Source organism: Coturnix japonica, chromosome 1 (genome assembly GCF_001577835.2).
Source record: "Coturnix japonica isolate 7356 chromosome 1, Coturnix japonica 2.1, whole genome shotgun sequence".
Taxonomy (NCBI): Eukaryota; Metazoa; Chordata; class Aves; order Galliformes; family Phasianidae; genus Coturnix; species Coturnix japonica.
In genome coordinates this window covers 71,402,404-71,419,674 of record NC_029516.1, presented here as the reverse complement: position 1 = coordinate 71,419,674, position 17,271 = coordinate 71,402,404, and the positions used below count along the sequence as shown (strand labels likewise).

Genomic DNA, 17,271 nt, shown 5'->3' with positions numbered 1-17,271 from the left:
GAAACGGCTGTTCTGTGCAGTTAGCTGCAAGTACAACTTTAATTCCCCTGCTTTTATGTTAGAAGTATGAGAGGTTTATTTCTTCATTGCTTTCATGAGATGTTAGAACTATTTGTAACAGCAATTATGGAACACCTGCAGTTGGTTCACTACAGCCAGTACAGATATTTGTCTTCTGCCTATGGTACAGGTGGTACAAAAGTCCCCCTTAATCATTTCTGAAAACTTCCTTGGGCAATGGTTACTTGCTGTGATGCTGTTTGTGGACAGGGTCCCAGGACTGGAGGCAAGGTGAGTTACAGGAATGCACCATTTAGATCCTTCTCAAAAACTTAAGAAAAAGCGATGGTGGTCTGGGATCCACAGAGGCTGAGGCTGTGCAAACAGAAAAGCCTGGGTTAAAGAGTTAAGCTCAGCTTTGGCTTGAGGTGGTTCATAGATAGGACCATTTCCTTCTTCTCTTGAAGAAATAGACATTTAGAGGATTACACGCAGCACAGAAATTGCAGAGGCACAGGCTTTGTATTTATAACATTGCAGATTGGCACTGATCTAACTTCTCAGCCAGAAAAACACCCTGCAAATGTCCACTGCCTAAAGGCTGGGAATGGGAATGGAACACCAAGGATTAAAAGCCCTTGAGACAACACAATCCCTTTCAATCCAAGCACTACACAGCAAATTCCCATTTGATGCATCGCATTGGCAAAAAGAAGATCCCTTACTGAGAGACAGAACAAGGGCTGAATGATAATACAGCTGTCACTCCTGGCATGAAGAAATGTTTTTTTTTTTTATCTTCTAGGACTGATTGTATTTTCATGGCTAACATTTCTGCCAGATTTCCTTTCAAAGAAGCATCAAGAGTAGGGTGGAATATTTTGCAGCATACTCGCAGAGGGGACAGAATGGTCCCGTCTTCCTCCAATTTGTTCTTAAATGATTGGGGTAAAAAGAATTTGTGATGGAGCGAGGGAGGAAAGGAAGGCATATGAGCTATTTCAGTGCTTAAATTCACCCATGGAAAGAGCTTATCCATAGATGGTCAATGAGGTGGTCTGCAGTCCCTCTATGACAAAGGGCCAAGGCATGGCTGTGGTGTGGATGCAGACCTCATTGAGGGGGATGATGGTGTAGAGTATTAGCTTGCTTTTCTCTGCAGACTTCATAAAGCGATTGCAAGTCAGACTGCAGGTAGCATTTCTTCCCTGGAGTCTTCTGATGAGGTTGTTTATTATAAAGCATTGCTTACTCTAGAAGAGACAAGCATATTGGTCCTGCAGGTCAATAGTAATGTACTTACAGATTATCTCAGTTGTTGAAAATGAAAGATGCAGACATAAAGCCGAATGCCCTTAATGACAGAAGGATTGAAATACTGGGATGTGGTTCCATTTCTCTTCACACTTCTCCTTTTCTTTCCTTGCCATCAACTTTCTAACTCTTCTTTTATGCAAACAGCTGCAGTAAATTTAAGACTATGAATATACCCTGACAGTTACCTGCTTTCAGATAGTTATGCCAAGTCTAGACTTTTCTAAGAAGATTTTTTTCTGTACAGAGACTGAGAATCTGATTTTTTTTTTTTTTTGTGAACTGACGTATATTTTTTGTTCTTATGATTCATCAAATGGACCTTTTTACCCTATAATTTAAAATAAGGATTTTGAAGGTCATCTGAAGCTTTCCCCAGCTAAAAAAGAAACAAAAACAAAAGCTTCTTTTCAGTGAGCATTGGAAGAAACCCCATAAAATGCAAAATGTGCTGATGGCTTTTCTATAAGCATATACTCATTAAGTGTATGTATTTTTCCTTTTCTAACTCCTTATGCTCTTACTTCACAGGATCCTGTAACTGAAATATGTACTCAAAGATCACGTTTCAAACTTGCTAGACTGTGTGGGTTTGAAAGCAACCAAGAGAAGTAGCCCTGAACTATTTGAGACCTTTGTTAGTGCAGAACCTAGAACAAATGAACTAACTAACTAACATTAGCTGCCACTTCAAATACCACTGACAGTTTGCAAAAAAAACCTCAGAGCAATAACAGAAAAAGGCATAAAACGTCAGACTTGTAGAAAAGCTGACAACAAAAAGAATATTCAGCGCAAATTACAGTCTTCCTGATTTGCTAAATCTCTTACTGGTTCTGCTTTAATAAAGGATCTTGTTCTCTCAAGAGACTTAAATGCAGTAGACTATCTAACACACTCAACTAATGCTTTAAGTTTCTTCCCTGAAAGCTTACTTGATCTAGCAGTTGGCAGCCCTGCCTCCGGCAGCGGGGTTGGAACTTGATGATCCTTGAAGTTGCTTCCAACTCAAGCTATTCCCGTTTTGTCATTCTGTGCGTTGGAAATCTGTGATCTCTTGCTGATGTGTGAGAGACTGGTCAGTTTGGTGATCTGGCTGCATATAACCTGGCCTGGTAGGCCATCATTTTGTCAAGGATAACTGGCCTGTTATTCCACCAAGAGCTATCACGTTATGTAGCTTTCTTTTTCCTTTTTTTCTTTTTTAAAGCCTAATAACAAGTGACTTTGAAAAGGCATCAGCTCCTGCTGTTTTGCAGCTACTAGGGAAGATGAAAACGTTCAGAATGGAAAAGGCATCAGTGCGAATATTTTGTTTAAAAAAAAAATAATGCAGAAGAGGTACATACTGATCAAAAGTCAGACATATGTTTGGTGGAAATTAAACCCTTAGGGTAGGAAGATAACAACTTCACTTGCCGATGATCTGTGCCAGTTATTAGACTATTTTAATGAACCACTGCACCTTTAGATACACCAGATGTCCTACAGCTTCAGCTCACATTAGGTACACAGGCTGGATTGCAAACCTGAGCCATCAGAAGCCCAAACAGCCTGGCTCACTGCAGGGCCTAGGAAAGACAGACAGTTTTGCCTAGTCATTATTGATGAAGCAAGTGGGGAAAGACATAGCTGCCAGATCCTACATCCTACAGATGGCCTACATCAAAAGAAGAACCCTTGTAACCTGTGTCCTTATGCTAATCTGAACAGTTTAGTAGCCCACAGTTATATGGTACATGGCATATACTAACTATCCAAGTGTTTACCTATCCTTTTAGACAGGTTTTGTGATCCAGAAAGGCCCCACATTTGTCATTTCTCCCAATTAAACATGCCAGAGTTTTATGTTCTTGCTACAGTAAAGATACAGCAAGTAACTACAGAGCAGATAATAATTATTGAGACTTTTACACTTCCCGTGGCTTCTGTCACAGTCTGTATTCCACAGTCTGTTAGGAAACAGCTCTTCCAGAGCAAGAAAATCTACATCAAATCCCACTTTTTCTTCTTTGGAGAACCTTCTGCAAGAAACACATTGCCCTACTGCAATAATGTAAGTAATGACTACTAAAAATTGTATGCCTGCTGGTTGGACGGCTGTGATATTTCTTCATTGAGATTTGCAGCTCTTCCAGGGTAGGGTATATATGTAGAATGTAATTCAATAGGCTACTATCACAATGAAGTTACATTCTTTGCCTGAGCTGAACTAAGTTTAACCAAAGAAAGACCATGTCCACGTTTGTGCCCAGGCTGATAGCTCTGCTTCTCTTTGCACCAGCTCTGATATTCACTCATGTGCAGAGCTAATCTAGCTCATTAATCCAAAAGAAAATTATTGACTTTTCTAGCATATGAATATATTGCTGGTGAGGTAAAAAGCCCTAGGAGTTCAAGTGGATGGTGAACCTCCCCTTTCAACAGAAATGAGAAAAGATTTGTTCAAGATGGAACATGCAACTCCGTCCACAGACTAATGCATACCTGCACGTGGCCCACTCAGCCAAATGTTGCTATTACTAAATGACATCTTCGTTTTTTTACTGACACATCCCACCTTGTAGCAGCTTCTTCATTAAGAAAGCTTGTCTCTTGGTGTGAATTTCTATGGTAAATATTTCTATCCTGTACCTTAGGGGGAAAAGAAGAGGATAATGTATTAATATTACATGAGGATGATTAACTGTTTTCCTACCCATTGACACCTATTGAGAATGAAAATGGCACAACTGTTTTTCAACAATCACCACAGCATTTAGGCATCCAAAGGTGTTAAAACAGTAGGAGACATTCAGCCTTCAAATGCTAATTTTTAATAGCTTTCCATACAGCTCTAAATTTAAATGGCCAAAGGAAACCTCAAGTTACCTGAGAATCAAAAAACACCAAATGAGCCAGATGACAACAGATCTGAGTAAGGCATCTTCAGCAAACACAAACAAAACAGCGGCGCTATGTGTGATTGAATCAAGAAGGAGTTAAGGAAGAGGAATATCACAAACGCAAGTCCACACAGCTTTATGGAAACAAGTCTTGACAAGCAGGCCTGACTTCACTTTCTGATGAGATTACAAGTTTGTTTGATCAAGGTAACCACATAGATGTGATATACTTGGACTTTCCTAATAAATTCAATTTAGCACTGCTTGACATTTTGATTAAAACATTAGCATTATATAGCCTTAATAAAACACATTAAATAGATTAGGATCTGGCTAATTGATAGAGTTCAGCAAGCTGTTCTAACCAGATACTCAATGCTGACTGGGGATATTTTTAGTGGGGTTCTGCAGACAGGAGCACCGTGCTTGCTGCCATTTGTTGCTCTCCTCTAGTGTCTGGAATTACACAGAAACACGGAAGATACTGGCAAATGTCCCTGAGTTTAAAAAGAAATGGCCAGTATTTGAAAGTCACAGTTTTGACTGCATGGGCATAAGTGGGTTTCTGGTATTTGACAGCATCCTTTCCTTTCAGTTATCAAGAGCCTTGGAGGTTCTCTTACAGCTATAGCTTTGTAGCTATAGCTGTAAGTCTAGTCTAGTCACCTGCTGGTGGGAAAACAGTATCACTAAAAGGACACAGATTTTAACTACTAATTCACATTTAAGGAGTAGTAGGAATAATAAAAAAACCCCCAACAATTAAAAAAAACAAGGTGCAAACAGTGAAAACAGAAGCTACCTATGAATGATCTCTAAAAGGTAAGGAGTCACACTGCACACCTCTGTGCCACGTCTTTATTTAAACCACCCACAGTATAAACCAGAGATTAAAATTTGTTTGCAGCTTAATGAAGTTGCAAATTTTAGCCTGTTGGTCGAATACGCTATCAAAACGTTGAAGAAAAAAGCCAGGAAGGGAAAGCAAAAATACACCAGAGAGAACTTTAACCTGTACATTATGATTGACAAAAGGAATACTGCGAAGAAAACACTGAAGGATACACACTCTCCTTGTACTATCTAAAACACAGATTCAGACAGATACATCACAGAATGCACTGGGATGTCTTATTTCATTTGTTATGTGTCTATTTAACATCTAAAATCTTCCCACATTTTCATCATTATATAAACCTATTGTTAATACTCTTGGTGTCAGAGCTGTCCAACTTCTGAAGCATCCTACTAATCATCACCTCAACACAGTACATATCAGCAACTGAGCACCCTACCAGACTATAGCTAGAGAGAAAACAAATGTTTTCTTCTCTGCCAAATCCTAATTGCTCCTTTATTTTTTTTCAAACTCCTTGCCTTATAGGTCATTCAGTGGGACTCCTTTCTATGAACGCTGTCAGAGTAATTGAGTTTCCCTATGTCCAGTGCTGTCCTGTCTCCCTTTGCACCATCTCCTGAACAGTCCTTCCAAGGAGTCCATCTCTGCCTCTTCGTCTGTGTCCAGCTTACAGCAAAATGTTCAGAAAGGACCTACATGCCTTATGTGCACAAGTCAACCACAGAACTTATCACAGTGTTTTTAAACAGGACTCCTCATCGTTTGGCTATAGCAACACCATTGCTTTTTTCCTACAGGTTTGCATTTTTAACTGCACATTGGCAGTGGGAAGTTCCTAACCTGAAATTATATCTAATCACCAGCACCCAGGTCTTAATACCTATTCCTTGAAAGGCGGATGTTGATATTCCAAGAATGTACCTATCCTATTCCATTTCCAAAGACATTTTATCATTCTTCTGATTTTGTTCCTCCCTTTTTCTCACTTAAAACTATTGATTTTACTTGCTTTTCTTCCTCTAGCACTCACTGGCTTCCAGGCAACAGTCCTTTCTCAAAGTCTGTCCGTGCCATTTTTTCCTTCATCCTAGCTATTTGTTATTATATTGCCAACTTTTAGTGCCATCCTCTTTTTCATTCTGTCTCCCGGTCACAGCCATTACATATCTTGTTTCCCACACCAAGTTCTGTTCCTTTTTCTGGCTACTGAAACCTTTCCAGTTTAATTAGCAATGCATCATTTCTTTTTTCATCTTGGCTACAAGTCAAAGCTTTTCTCTTTGAACTTGAATTTTTTTTTTCTTGTTATCATTCAGATGAGGAGTACTAAAATCGTATGAAACCATCAATCATCAAATAATCGTAAAACCTTTTGGAACACACAGAGTAGCAAAATAAAAGCGTGGAGCTCAGCATTACGAAGCTGACGTAAATACCTCTGAGCACTGAGCTGGAAGACTTACCAGCAAAAATAATATCAGGCACGATAACAAGTACTGGAATTATAAAGCGCCCCTGGAGAAACTGCAATGTGACCGAGATGAATCACTTCTATGGGTTTATTATACAAGGGATGCTATATATTTAGTACCACACATAAGAAGTTTTTGACAGTCGGCTCTGGGGCTTCCAACTAACACTGACAGCGCCATGTCATGAGTCAGTGTTAATCACCGACTCGTTTATTCCCGACCCCAATATCCTTTTATACAACCCTGTGTGCAGGGTGTGCTCGTTCCACATGGCACCTGTGACATTCTACCCTACGTTAATTCCAGGGCAGCCCCACACAATCCCAGCCCCTTACAGCCGTCCCAGCACTGCGCGCTGTGGACAGCTCCAACCGCCGCATTGGGGCGGGGCATCGCGGAGCTCGGAAGGCCGGGCGTGCAGCGCCCGCTTCCCCCGGCAGAGGCTCGGGGAGCGGGCAGGAGAGCCACGAGTGGGGCTGTCCCGTCACCCTGCGCATCCTCCGAGGGGAGAGGAGGGGCTAGGACTGATCCAGCAGCGAGAGGAGGGCGGGGGTTGCTTAGAGAAGCGCTCCGCCCAGCACCCGGAGGAATCAGTTCTCAGCCAAGGGGTGTCCAGGGGAAGCGGGGTGAGGTGCAGTGTTGTTTTGGTAGCCAAGCACCGAGGGAGAGAGGAAGAGAGAGGGATGGACCCCGCTCGGTCAGATGCTGGCTTGAATTCTCCATTGACTTGTCGTTTTTTAGCCCGCTTCTAGATGTGGATGTCGTGAGCGAGCCGGGTGGTTCTTGTTCCATCGCTTGTTCCATCGCTCCGTGTCTGAGCGCAAAGCTTAGTTCTGCCCGCTTGTGGATCTTTCTCTTATTGTTATCTCCCGAAAGGACCCCATCCCGGCAGCCCTTTACGCCTGGCAAAAATGAAGCCGTTGTATTTTGCAGTCAATTATACCTAATACCGGCTAGTTGGTTTGGTACGAGGGACTGAAGCGCTGCCTCTCTCGGAGGACCATCAGGGGACTGTCGCTCCATGTAGCTGGATGTGTGACGGCACATCCTATCGCTTTCCCCTCACCTTCTTCTTCGAGCTTCTTCCAAAATGAAGAAATTCAATTTTCGCAAAGTTCTGGATGGTCTGACAGCCTCCTCGCCCGGTGGCAGCGCTGGAGGCGGTGGGGCTGGCGGTGGTTCCGCGCATCCCGGAGGGACTGCGGGAGCAGCGGGGACTCCCCGGGAGGAGATCCAGGAGACTCTAACTTCGGATTATTTCCAGATTTGTAAGGTAAGAACCACGGGGTTCCCTGCGGGTAGCGGGAAGAAAAGCCACGCAGCGATAGGGGTGGGGGGAGAGAGAGAAATAGGATGGCAGTGAGCTTCTCTACCTGAGAACTGCAGTGATTGTGTAAGGACTTTGTACTGGAAGGCAGAGATCTCGGTGGTGGGGGTTTGCTGTGGGTTGGGGTATCAATATAAATAACGAGCCATTAGAAATTTGGATTTGTCTGTCTGTCTGTACTCACTGCCCCTCGCCCTCTTCCTCCCCCCCCCTTCCCCCCCTTTCCCCCCCCACCATAGAACCTATAGTTCTACCATAGAACTGCTGCTCAGGTTAGAAAAGACCTTAAAGATCATCAAGTCCAACCGCAACCTAGCCATACTACCACCCTCTTTTCCTTCTCCTTAAGGAAAAAGGCACAAGCTGGAAATAGAAGGCAGCAGAGCGATTGCTGAACGTAGCACTTTAATTATTTGCAAGGGGTTGGGTGTACGCTTAGGGTCTGTTTGTTTTTCTTTCTAGCATCGGTGCTAGATTGTGATTGTATGACAGTAAACTTAATGGAACAGCATAAATATTGGAAGTCTCCAAATCTGTTTGGCATTGGCTTTTAAGTACCGGTTAGATCTTGCTGTGGGAATTTTCTCCAAATATCTCTATGATATTTATATATCTGTTTCCTGCAACAGAGCTCTCAGTGCACAATAAAATAAGTCGAAGTGACTTGGTATTTCTGACCAGCTCTGGAGTTCTCTAAGTGATACTTTAGAAACAAAGAACAAAAAAGAAATGAGAGATTGTATTTTTATCCTCTAGTCCTATGCTTTTATCTTTAACTTTGATGTTAACTGTGTTGACTTTACAAGACGTCCTGTTTGTCTATCTGTTAGGACCTTCAAAAACAGAATTTATAGCTAGTTCATTTTATGTTGTTACAAGTAAAAGAGCTTCACCTATTAAGCATGCTGTCATTAGTCAGATACCAACTGAGTTGAAATTTAGGTTATAGCCAACTCCAGCACGTTTCAGTATTCGAGGAAGGATGGAATATAAACAAGGAAGGCAAAACTGTAGGAGAGTGTGTAGGTCTGTCCCAGTGCAATATACAGCTTTCATAATTGCAGATGTGATGGCTTTATTCTGTTCTCAGACACAGCGAATGTTAAAACTCATACAGAGTTCAGGTGAAGAAGGATGAGCCCCTGTCACTTAAAACAGTCAGAGAGACCTTTCGGATAGGTTCTATACTATGAGGTGTTCTGAGTCAAATTAATCTGTTGTTTAACAGTGTGAGTTCGTTACGATTGTGTCTGTTTTCACCAGGACTGAATCTGACACCTTTTGCTTAGGTCCCCAGTTAATACAACATTTATGATGTTCCAGATATTCAGAACAGTGATTTTCCACTTTTATCCCTTCAGTAGAAAAATGATGCGTATAACCAAGATACATTGATATATCTTTAGAGGGGCTGACATTCTGAGTAAGGCTGAGACTCAACATAATTCTTCCTTTGATAATGCCAGGGATCTGTATTTCATGTGATGGATGCGTGGCATATTTGCAAAAAATATACAATAAATCTTTCATAAGCAAAATCAATTGCTCTATCTTTGTATTTCCCACCCTTGGCTTGATATTATTTGCAGGCAGTTTTGTCAGGTTTTGACAGATCTGCTTAGAAATGTGGGTGCACAGGAATACAGCACTTCTAGAAGATTTCAGCGGGCAACATTTGCCTCTCTTTTTCACTTAAAAGATTTAGCTGTCAGGTTGAAATGCTCTCAGCAAAGTAAACATTTCTATGGGAGAGCTTTTGGTTGCAGCAGCACTTGCTTGTGAATGCATGGTACTGCAGAAGCCCACTCCATGGTATACAAAGCATTGGCTTTCATTTTTCAAGGTACAAAAGCGTGCTAAAAGCAAACTTCCCCAAATCATCTATGGTTATGAGCTCAGGAAATACTGCAAGGTTTAGTCAGCTGGCTCTACTTAATGAGCTGTGTTGCTGTTTAGTAACAGTATAAGCATGTCTGAGTGAACTGACAGTAACTCACAGGCCCCAGTCCTGCATTATGAACTGTGCAAGTGTACCAAAGGCAGTGGGACTGTACACAGGCACAGGTTTATCGTGCATGCTACAGGGTGCTGAATCTGAGCCTTAATTTGTACCTCAGTCGATATATGTTAAATTAAAAATGCTGCAAAACATACATGTAATCCAAGCTTTACCTTTCCAAAGCTTTTGTGGCATAGAACTTCTGATTTTTCAGTTATCTGTTTTCATGTTAAGTTACATAAGTAATACAGGCTGCAGTTTAAAGATCCAGGATCTGTGATCCTGCTGCACACAAAACTGACTGAAGCTAATGCAGGATTGGCTTGTTATGATATGCACAATCATGATAGATGGATTCACATTTGGAGTAACACCCCAAATCCATTTTTTCTTCCTTTACTGCTAAAAAAGTCTTCATTTAGATAAATAGTGTAAAAGCTGACTCATACATCAAGAATTAAAGGGTCTAATACTGCATTCTTTACTTAAATAAATTGCCATTGTGAAGTTTGTGGGAGGTCTTCTTGACTAAAAACACTGATCTGAATCCTCTAGCAGAGGACTGGTTTTATTGGTAATATATGTTTTGTTAGTAACACATCTGAAAGCTGTCTCTGTTTTTGCCATTTTTGAGATACTACTTAGCATGGTGTCTTTAAGATAAACCAAAATCTTAATAGAAGTATGCTAAATATTTCATTTTCTACTGAGATGTTCACAATGAGTTACTTTTGCCATTTATGTTTGAATCCTTAATGTCATCCTATGTGCTGACATAGCGTGAAACTATTGCATGTGAAATAGCTGCAGACTTTTTTAAGCATCATAAACTTACGTGTTGGTATCTGTAGTGATGAATCATTGTCACCTTTCCGAAAGTACTCATGTAATGTGACATTTTGGCAGAACTGTATTTTGTGACAACTGGAAGCTGAGGTGTAGGTCATATTGCATCTAAGGCTTCTCTTGGGGCATGGGTATCCACTTGGTAACGATACCAGTGATGATTCAAGTTAATTGAATGTGTGAGGTAGAAGTCATGCCAAAAGCTGGATGCAATCCAATAGAATATGTTAGTAAAGTTTGCATTAATTTCAAGTGTGGTAGAGTTAGCAGGAAGAGATCTCATATTACTATAGGGATCAGGAACAATTAGGATGTTGTAAATCATTTAAGTAGAACTTTGAGCAAAAGGGGCATAAATGGTGATTTTCTTAGAGTGATTTTCTTACTTCTGTAGGAGGTCAGTTATGATGTGGTACTATGGTTTGGGTGAAGCTGGCTAAAACGGAAGATGCAGATTTTGAGAACACGTGGTGTGAATTCCTTATGAAAATGAGTCTCCTGTAAGGAACTACTTGAGCTGTTCCTCAAGAGCAGTTTGTAGAGCTGAATTTGTAGGGCAAGATGTTAATACCTTTATGCAGAGAATGTTTGGAATCAAGATCTCCATAACTGGGTAGTAAGAGTTGTGCTTCACTAGACCTACAACCTATTCTAGTGTATTTTCTTTGGCTATAGGGCAGCAGCTGGATACTCTAGGAAAGATTCTAGAACCTTTATATTAAACTTCTCCCTGAATTATTACTCAAACTGTAGTGACTGCCTTTAAAAGCAATCAGCCTTCAATCAGTAGCCAGATTTCAAAGACAACTTCACTTTTTCAATCTACCGCTAGCATTTCACAACTAGGATAATGGTTGTAAAAGACTGATCTGGTTTTGATGAACTTCTCTATTACGTTGTCTTGTGGTATTACGTAAAGACATTTTATTTAGCTATTTCAGTTTATCATGCAAATTTACGCGCATTATTTATCTGGATTTCCTATAACATGGTCTTAAATTTTAATTTTTGGATTTTAGAGATGGTAATGCTTTATTTTGACTGTAAAGATGAACATCTAGTCCCTTTGACAGCAGTCAGGTAGATACTTTAACTGTAGGTGCAGCATGAGTATGCATTTCAGTGTCAATAGAAATAAGGTGAATTTCCAGATGGCAGTTTAAGAACAATTATGCAGTAGCACACAGTTTGATTTTTGTTTATGGAGAATAAAATAAGTTCTTTGTTCTAAGCTATCCAGTTTCAGTTAGTGTGAGCTGTTTGCTTAACCTGTGTTGCCTCATTAAGAAGGTCACTGAGGGCCAAAAAAATATATATCAGCGTGAGGTTTTACATTTTGGAGAAAACCCACTTTAAATTAGCAATTAAACCTTATTTGTAAGTGCTCAGAGTTCATTCTGTGGTAAATACAATATGACATTGAGAAGGATTTTTTGCATATGCTGTATTTTTAATAGAACATTAAATTTAAACAGTAGATTCCTAGTCATAGAATCACATAATTTTAGAGGTTTGGAAGCGAGCTCTGGATACCACCTAATCCAGTTCTTTGCTAAAGCAGATTCCTAGAGTAGGTTATGCTTGACAATGTCCAGATGGGTTTGTATATCTCCAGAGAAGGACACTCTACAACATCTCTGGGCATAAGTGCTATAAGTCATGCTTCTGTAATTAGGTGTAAATAATCTTATTGCATGTGTGATGATCATTATGTATTTTGCTTTTTGAAATGTTTGTAGTTATTTGAAATAGGGCTTATCAACATTGAAGAGCACAGCATCTTAGAAGCTTCTTTTTAGGAAAATTTGTTGATATTAAGCTACCGGTAGTAATACAATCAAACAATTGTTTTGTTTCTTTCGAACAAAGTGTCATTATTTTTGCATTGCTTTATTTGATCATAAATCAAATACTAATCCTAAATGTATTACTGCAGACATTCAGGGCCAACGCATGCAATTACAGCTTCAAAACCTTTTTAAGAGTTTTAAGGTTGCAAATAAACCACTTGAAACCAAACTGATATTTGCTTGCAAATACAGCATTTAATTGCATTATCCCGTATTTCTTCTATAGGTCTTATTTAGTAGAACATAATGTCTGCTGATTAGAAAGCACTTCAATATATCTTTGTATACATAGAGTTTACCCAAGTATTAAGTTCCCCATGGGCTTTCTCAGCAGAAGTGCTCTTCACTGTAGTTTTGAAAGCTCTATAAACATTAATGAATTGATCTTCACAGAATATATCTGAGATGGACATATCATCATTCTTGATGTATAGATAGGAACCAAGGCACAGAAGATCCACAATACCAGATTGCCTGGTATTTGCTGTCTTGAGAGTTCAGTTTGATTTGCCTTGAGTCTGTATTTTTAGCATCCTTTTTTATATCATTTGTATCTTCCAGTTATGCCTCTCATTGCTTTCACCTTTTGTTGCAAGTACCCTGCACATCTACACACTAACTTCTAGGCTGTTCTCCCTTAGATAGTCAGAAAAACAGAATTTCCTTCATGTCTTAGGTGACTGTCAGTGAAATAATGGCTTCAGACTGGACATTTGAATTGCACCTAAGATGTGTGACTATCATCAGGCTCCATTACCTCAAACTGGTCAATCACAAAATGGAAACACTATTAACAACCATATGTAAAAAGTGTAATTTGTGGTCCTTTGCTTGATAGTTTATAAAACTAAGTGACAAGAGGATAGGTAGTATTTCCTTTCTGCAGTTTTCCATCTCAGCTGTTACATGTACCTTCTTAATAGGCATGCTTGACAGACAGTATCTTTTTTTAACAATAAAAATAACTTTGATTTGCCATGGAACAGATCAGCCTGTGCTATGCGTGGAATGAGGCAAAAGTGATGACAGACAAATATTTTTCTGTGACGGAAGAACATTGTTTGATTAATTTCTGCAAGCAGGGGATGAACTGATGTTGCACAGATTACCTTAGTTTGTGAGTGCCCTATTTTTTCTGTTTTTTTTTTTTTTGTGTGTGTGTGTGTTTTTCTTTTTTAACTGGTTTATTGACTATACTAAAATGCAGTGTTCATTAAAGCAATTCATATGGTTGTATTAATTTCTCAAAATATATGTATCATATATGTATCATATATGAATATGTATGATATATGTATAACATATATATAATATAATATATATTATAATATGAATATGTAATATATGTATAATAGTATCAGGATAGGGGGTCTCTGTGATCAGGAGTGTGAGTAACGTGCATCTGTGGAGAGAAGAAAAAGCAGTATTGTTAGGTACAGATGGCTGGTAAATAGGCTCAAATGTAATAAGGTGTTATCTTTGTACAGTGCTGTGTCCATTCCTAACAGTTCACCAGCAAAGTCTGTGGATAGTGAAAAATAGTAGAGACAATCTGTTGCCTGTAGCTAGGGTCAAAGTCTGACAAGGTATACCTTTTATGGTTCTGTCTGAGTTAAATTGTATACAGAGCTGGAAAAAGAACAGAAACATTACACAAAAAGTATAAGAATGTTAGTTAATGTTTTGAAGTCAAACAGTCAGAAGTCAGGACCGCTATTCAGCTATTGTAGAAACATAATGGGTATATATATGTGTTACAGTCTAGTTTTTATTGCATCTTATTTTCTTGAAGTGTCTGTTCCTATCATCCATCAGATTTAGTTTAAGCAGTACACAGCGTATGGGATAGATGAATGGTTGCTTTTCTGTTTGTGTTCTTTGCCACTGTTTCTGTGAGAAGATTCTCTTATTATCCACTGGACATTGTATGAAGTCGTACATAGCGAACTCTGATGTCTGCTCTGTACAACCCAGTCCATCTGTTGCATCTTTCAAGGATGGGGATGTGCTTTCAGTTACAGCTACCCAGCATCAAGTATCTCAGTTTCATTCAAAATGTATCTCCCTCATTTGTGAGATGAGCTGCAGTAACTCCAGATTAAATTCCAAATTCAGACAAAGTGTGCAGAGAATGTAGGAGATGATTAATTATGAATTATTACTAAAAGTAAGCAATATTGGAAATACTAGTATGAAAAGCTGCCCACTCCCTCCCCTCCCCCTTCCCCCCCTTCACTCCTTTCCCCTCTCCTGCCCCCCTTAGCAGGTAGGCCTAACTGAGCTTTGAAATCATTGGATTTTTTTTTAAAATTTTATTCTACCTTAAAGCCAAAGCCAAGTTCATTACACTTCATGGCATTTATCTGTTTTGCACTACGGCTGAAAGAAGGTTCTTCTATAAACAGTTGATGTCCTGTTTCTTGGCAGTCTCACTAGCAAGACTGGGAAGCCTCTTATAATTTTTTCTTAACAATGAATGCAATTTCTTCACTATGTTTTCCACTTGCCTCCCTTTTTTCGTATTTGTCCTGCAGTTTTTAGACTCAAGAGTCCTCTAGAAGGAATGGGAAGAGGTGAAATGGTTTTGTGTCTTCTCTTGAAATTAGGATTTCTCCAAAGAGGTGAATACCTACCTTGGGATGAGTATATTCTTGAGTTACTCTGTTTATTCTGTAACTCAGTTCAGTGGTAGAGGTGGCAAGATGGTATAGTTGTGAGAAGGTTTGCCACAGAACACTCATTTAAATCTATCAAAGAAGTAAGACCACTCAAGCCACTCTGGCTTGAGCAGCGGGGTGAGGTGGAACAGGCAATCTGCTGGGTTCCCTTCCACCCTCACTTATGATCTGGGAATAATATATTTTGGGCATCTATACCATTTTATTTATTTGTGTTTTTTTTTTTTTTTTTTTTTTTTTTGTCTGTCTGTTTGATATTCTTTTTCCATTTTGGACATACAATATTTCAGGGAATAGTCATGGAGATAACACTTCCTGAAATTCAGAAGGTCATATTTTCCCCATAAGATGATTGCATCAATATGAATCCTATGTGGATAGGACTGTTCTGATTTGATAGAGTTTAACATCCAGTTTGCAGAACTGAAAATGACAGTAAAAAAAATCACATTTGTGAAGTTTCTTTGGAGAATTTTGTAATGAGAAGAGCAACTTCAGTGAAGACTGCAAAATTTCTTTTTCATTTTTGTTATTTTTTTGAAGTAATGGTTTGGAAGATGAATTTGGGCGTGCTTCCTTTTTTGGGGCCAAACAATGCCTTTTTGAGCCTGCTAATATTGTCTGCCTAAACAGCATCCTGTGGTGACAAGCTTCAGAATTTCATTACCTACTGTGTAAGGAAGTGTTTTTATTTTTATTTTTTCCCCATTTTAAACTAATCTTTTATTTATCTTGTGTGGCTCTCCTGGTATTTCCTGAATAACAGGTGCACACTCAGCTTGTTCATTCTCTCAATTCTCTAAGTCTGTCACATCCTCCTACCATCCTGCAGGCTGAAGCCCCCGCATCTGTAAACTCTCCTGAGGAAGCTTGTGTCCGTCACCTTGAATATTACTTTCCTTACATGTTTCAGTTCTGACTATACTACTTCTTCAGATGTGGATACCAGGAGTTCATACAGTACTCAAGATAAGGCCTCACAGAAGTCTTATATAGTGACAAAATTATGCCCTCTGTGCTATTCTCCATACTATTCCTGATTCTCTTCAGTATTTTTTGGATTTTTGGGTTGCTGATGCATATTAAGTAAACCCATATGAGGAATGCCAAACATGCGTTCTCTTACACTGAGTAAGAGAACTACCAACAGATATATTTATCTAAGAAAAAAAAAACAAGTAGATTTTAGGATCACCTGTGACCATTCTCAGATGCCATGGCTACTAATGAAAGTTAAGAGCTAAATGGATTTCATGGCTTTGGTTTGAAACTGGAAAGCTTTGATAAGGTTAGATTCTGCTTTAGTTTCAGCTGTGATGGATTTGTTTTCTACAGAGTGTCTGTTATGATGCTGTCTTTTTGGTTCTAGGAGAAAAACAATTTTTAGAACACACTGATGCTTATAATTGCTGCTAAGCAGTGTTGTACAGAGCCAAGGCCATTCTCAGCAAAGGGCCCAAGGAGCTGGAAGGGAACAGAATAAGCACAGGTGACCTAAACTGGCCAAAGAGAGATTCCATATCATAAGGCATCATGCAGAAAGAGTTTTGAAGGGGCAGGAGTTCGTCTTGTGCTCTTCCACTGCTTGGGGAGCTCGCTGGGCCTCAGTCATGGGGTACTGAGCAATTGTTTGGGTATCACTTGTCATATACAATCACATAAATATATATGTGTATGTATATGTAGTCATAACTATCCTTTTTCTTTTCTCTCTCTTAGTAAATAGTTTAATCTCAGCCCACGAGTTCTACTTTTGATTTTCCAGTTCTCTCCTGCAACCCACTGGGAACAGGGGGAGTGAGTGAAGAACTGTGTGGTGCTTAGCCACCTACTGGGTTAAATAACAAGATTTGGTGAGGTTGAACTTTAAGAAATTAGTCCCTTGAAAAATGAAAATATAGCTAATAAAATTGTGTTTCTTTTGTGGCCTTGAGTTGGAAGCCTATTAATACCTTGTTCTCTTTCTATCTTTCATGAGCAGGGTATAGTCTCAGAGAATCTAGGCACAGAAGCATAGAGGAAGGATGTCATTGTTGTGTAA

The 17,271-nt window shown here is 39.5% G+C and overlaps 1 protein-coding gene and 1 long non-coding RNA gene across 10 annotated transcripts in view; both read left to right on the top strand.

Moving 5' to 3' along the window:
• The first annotated feature begins 201 nt into the window (after positions 1-201).
• Positions 202-4,410, top strand: LOC116654026. Its single transcript, XR_004308837.1, has 2 exons — positions 202-291; positions 4,149-4,410. It is a non-coding gene; the product is annotated as an uncharacterized LOC116654026 (long non-coding RNA).
• A 2,715-nt stretch (positions 4,411-7,125) lies between these two features.
• Positions 7,126-17,271, top strand: part of STXBP5L (syntaxin binding protein 5 like) — a 158,498-nt gene continuing 148,352 nt past the window's right edge. For 4 of the 9 annotated variants that reach the window (XM_015874617.2, XM_015874600.2, XM_015874590.2 and 1 more), the window contains exon 1: positions 7,127-7,803. In XM_015874617.2, the coding sequence (XP_015730103.1) occupies positions 7,621-7,803 (183 nt within the window). In that variant the 5' untranslated portion in view covers positions 7,127-7,620. Of the gene's footprint in view, positions 7,804-17,271 lie in introns of all 9 variants that reach the window. The other 5 variants (XM_032447298.1, XM_032447294.1, XM_015874624.2 and 2 more) reach the window with 3 other exon arrangements.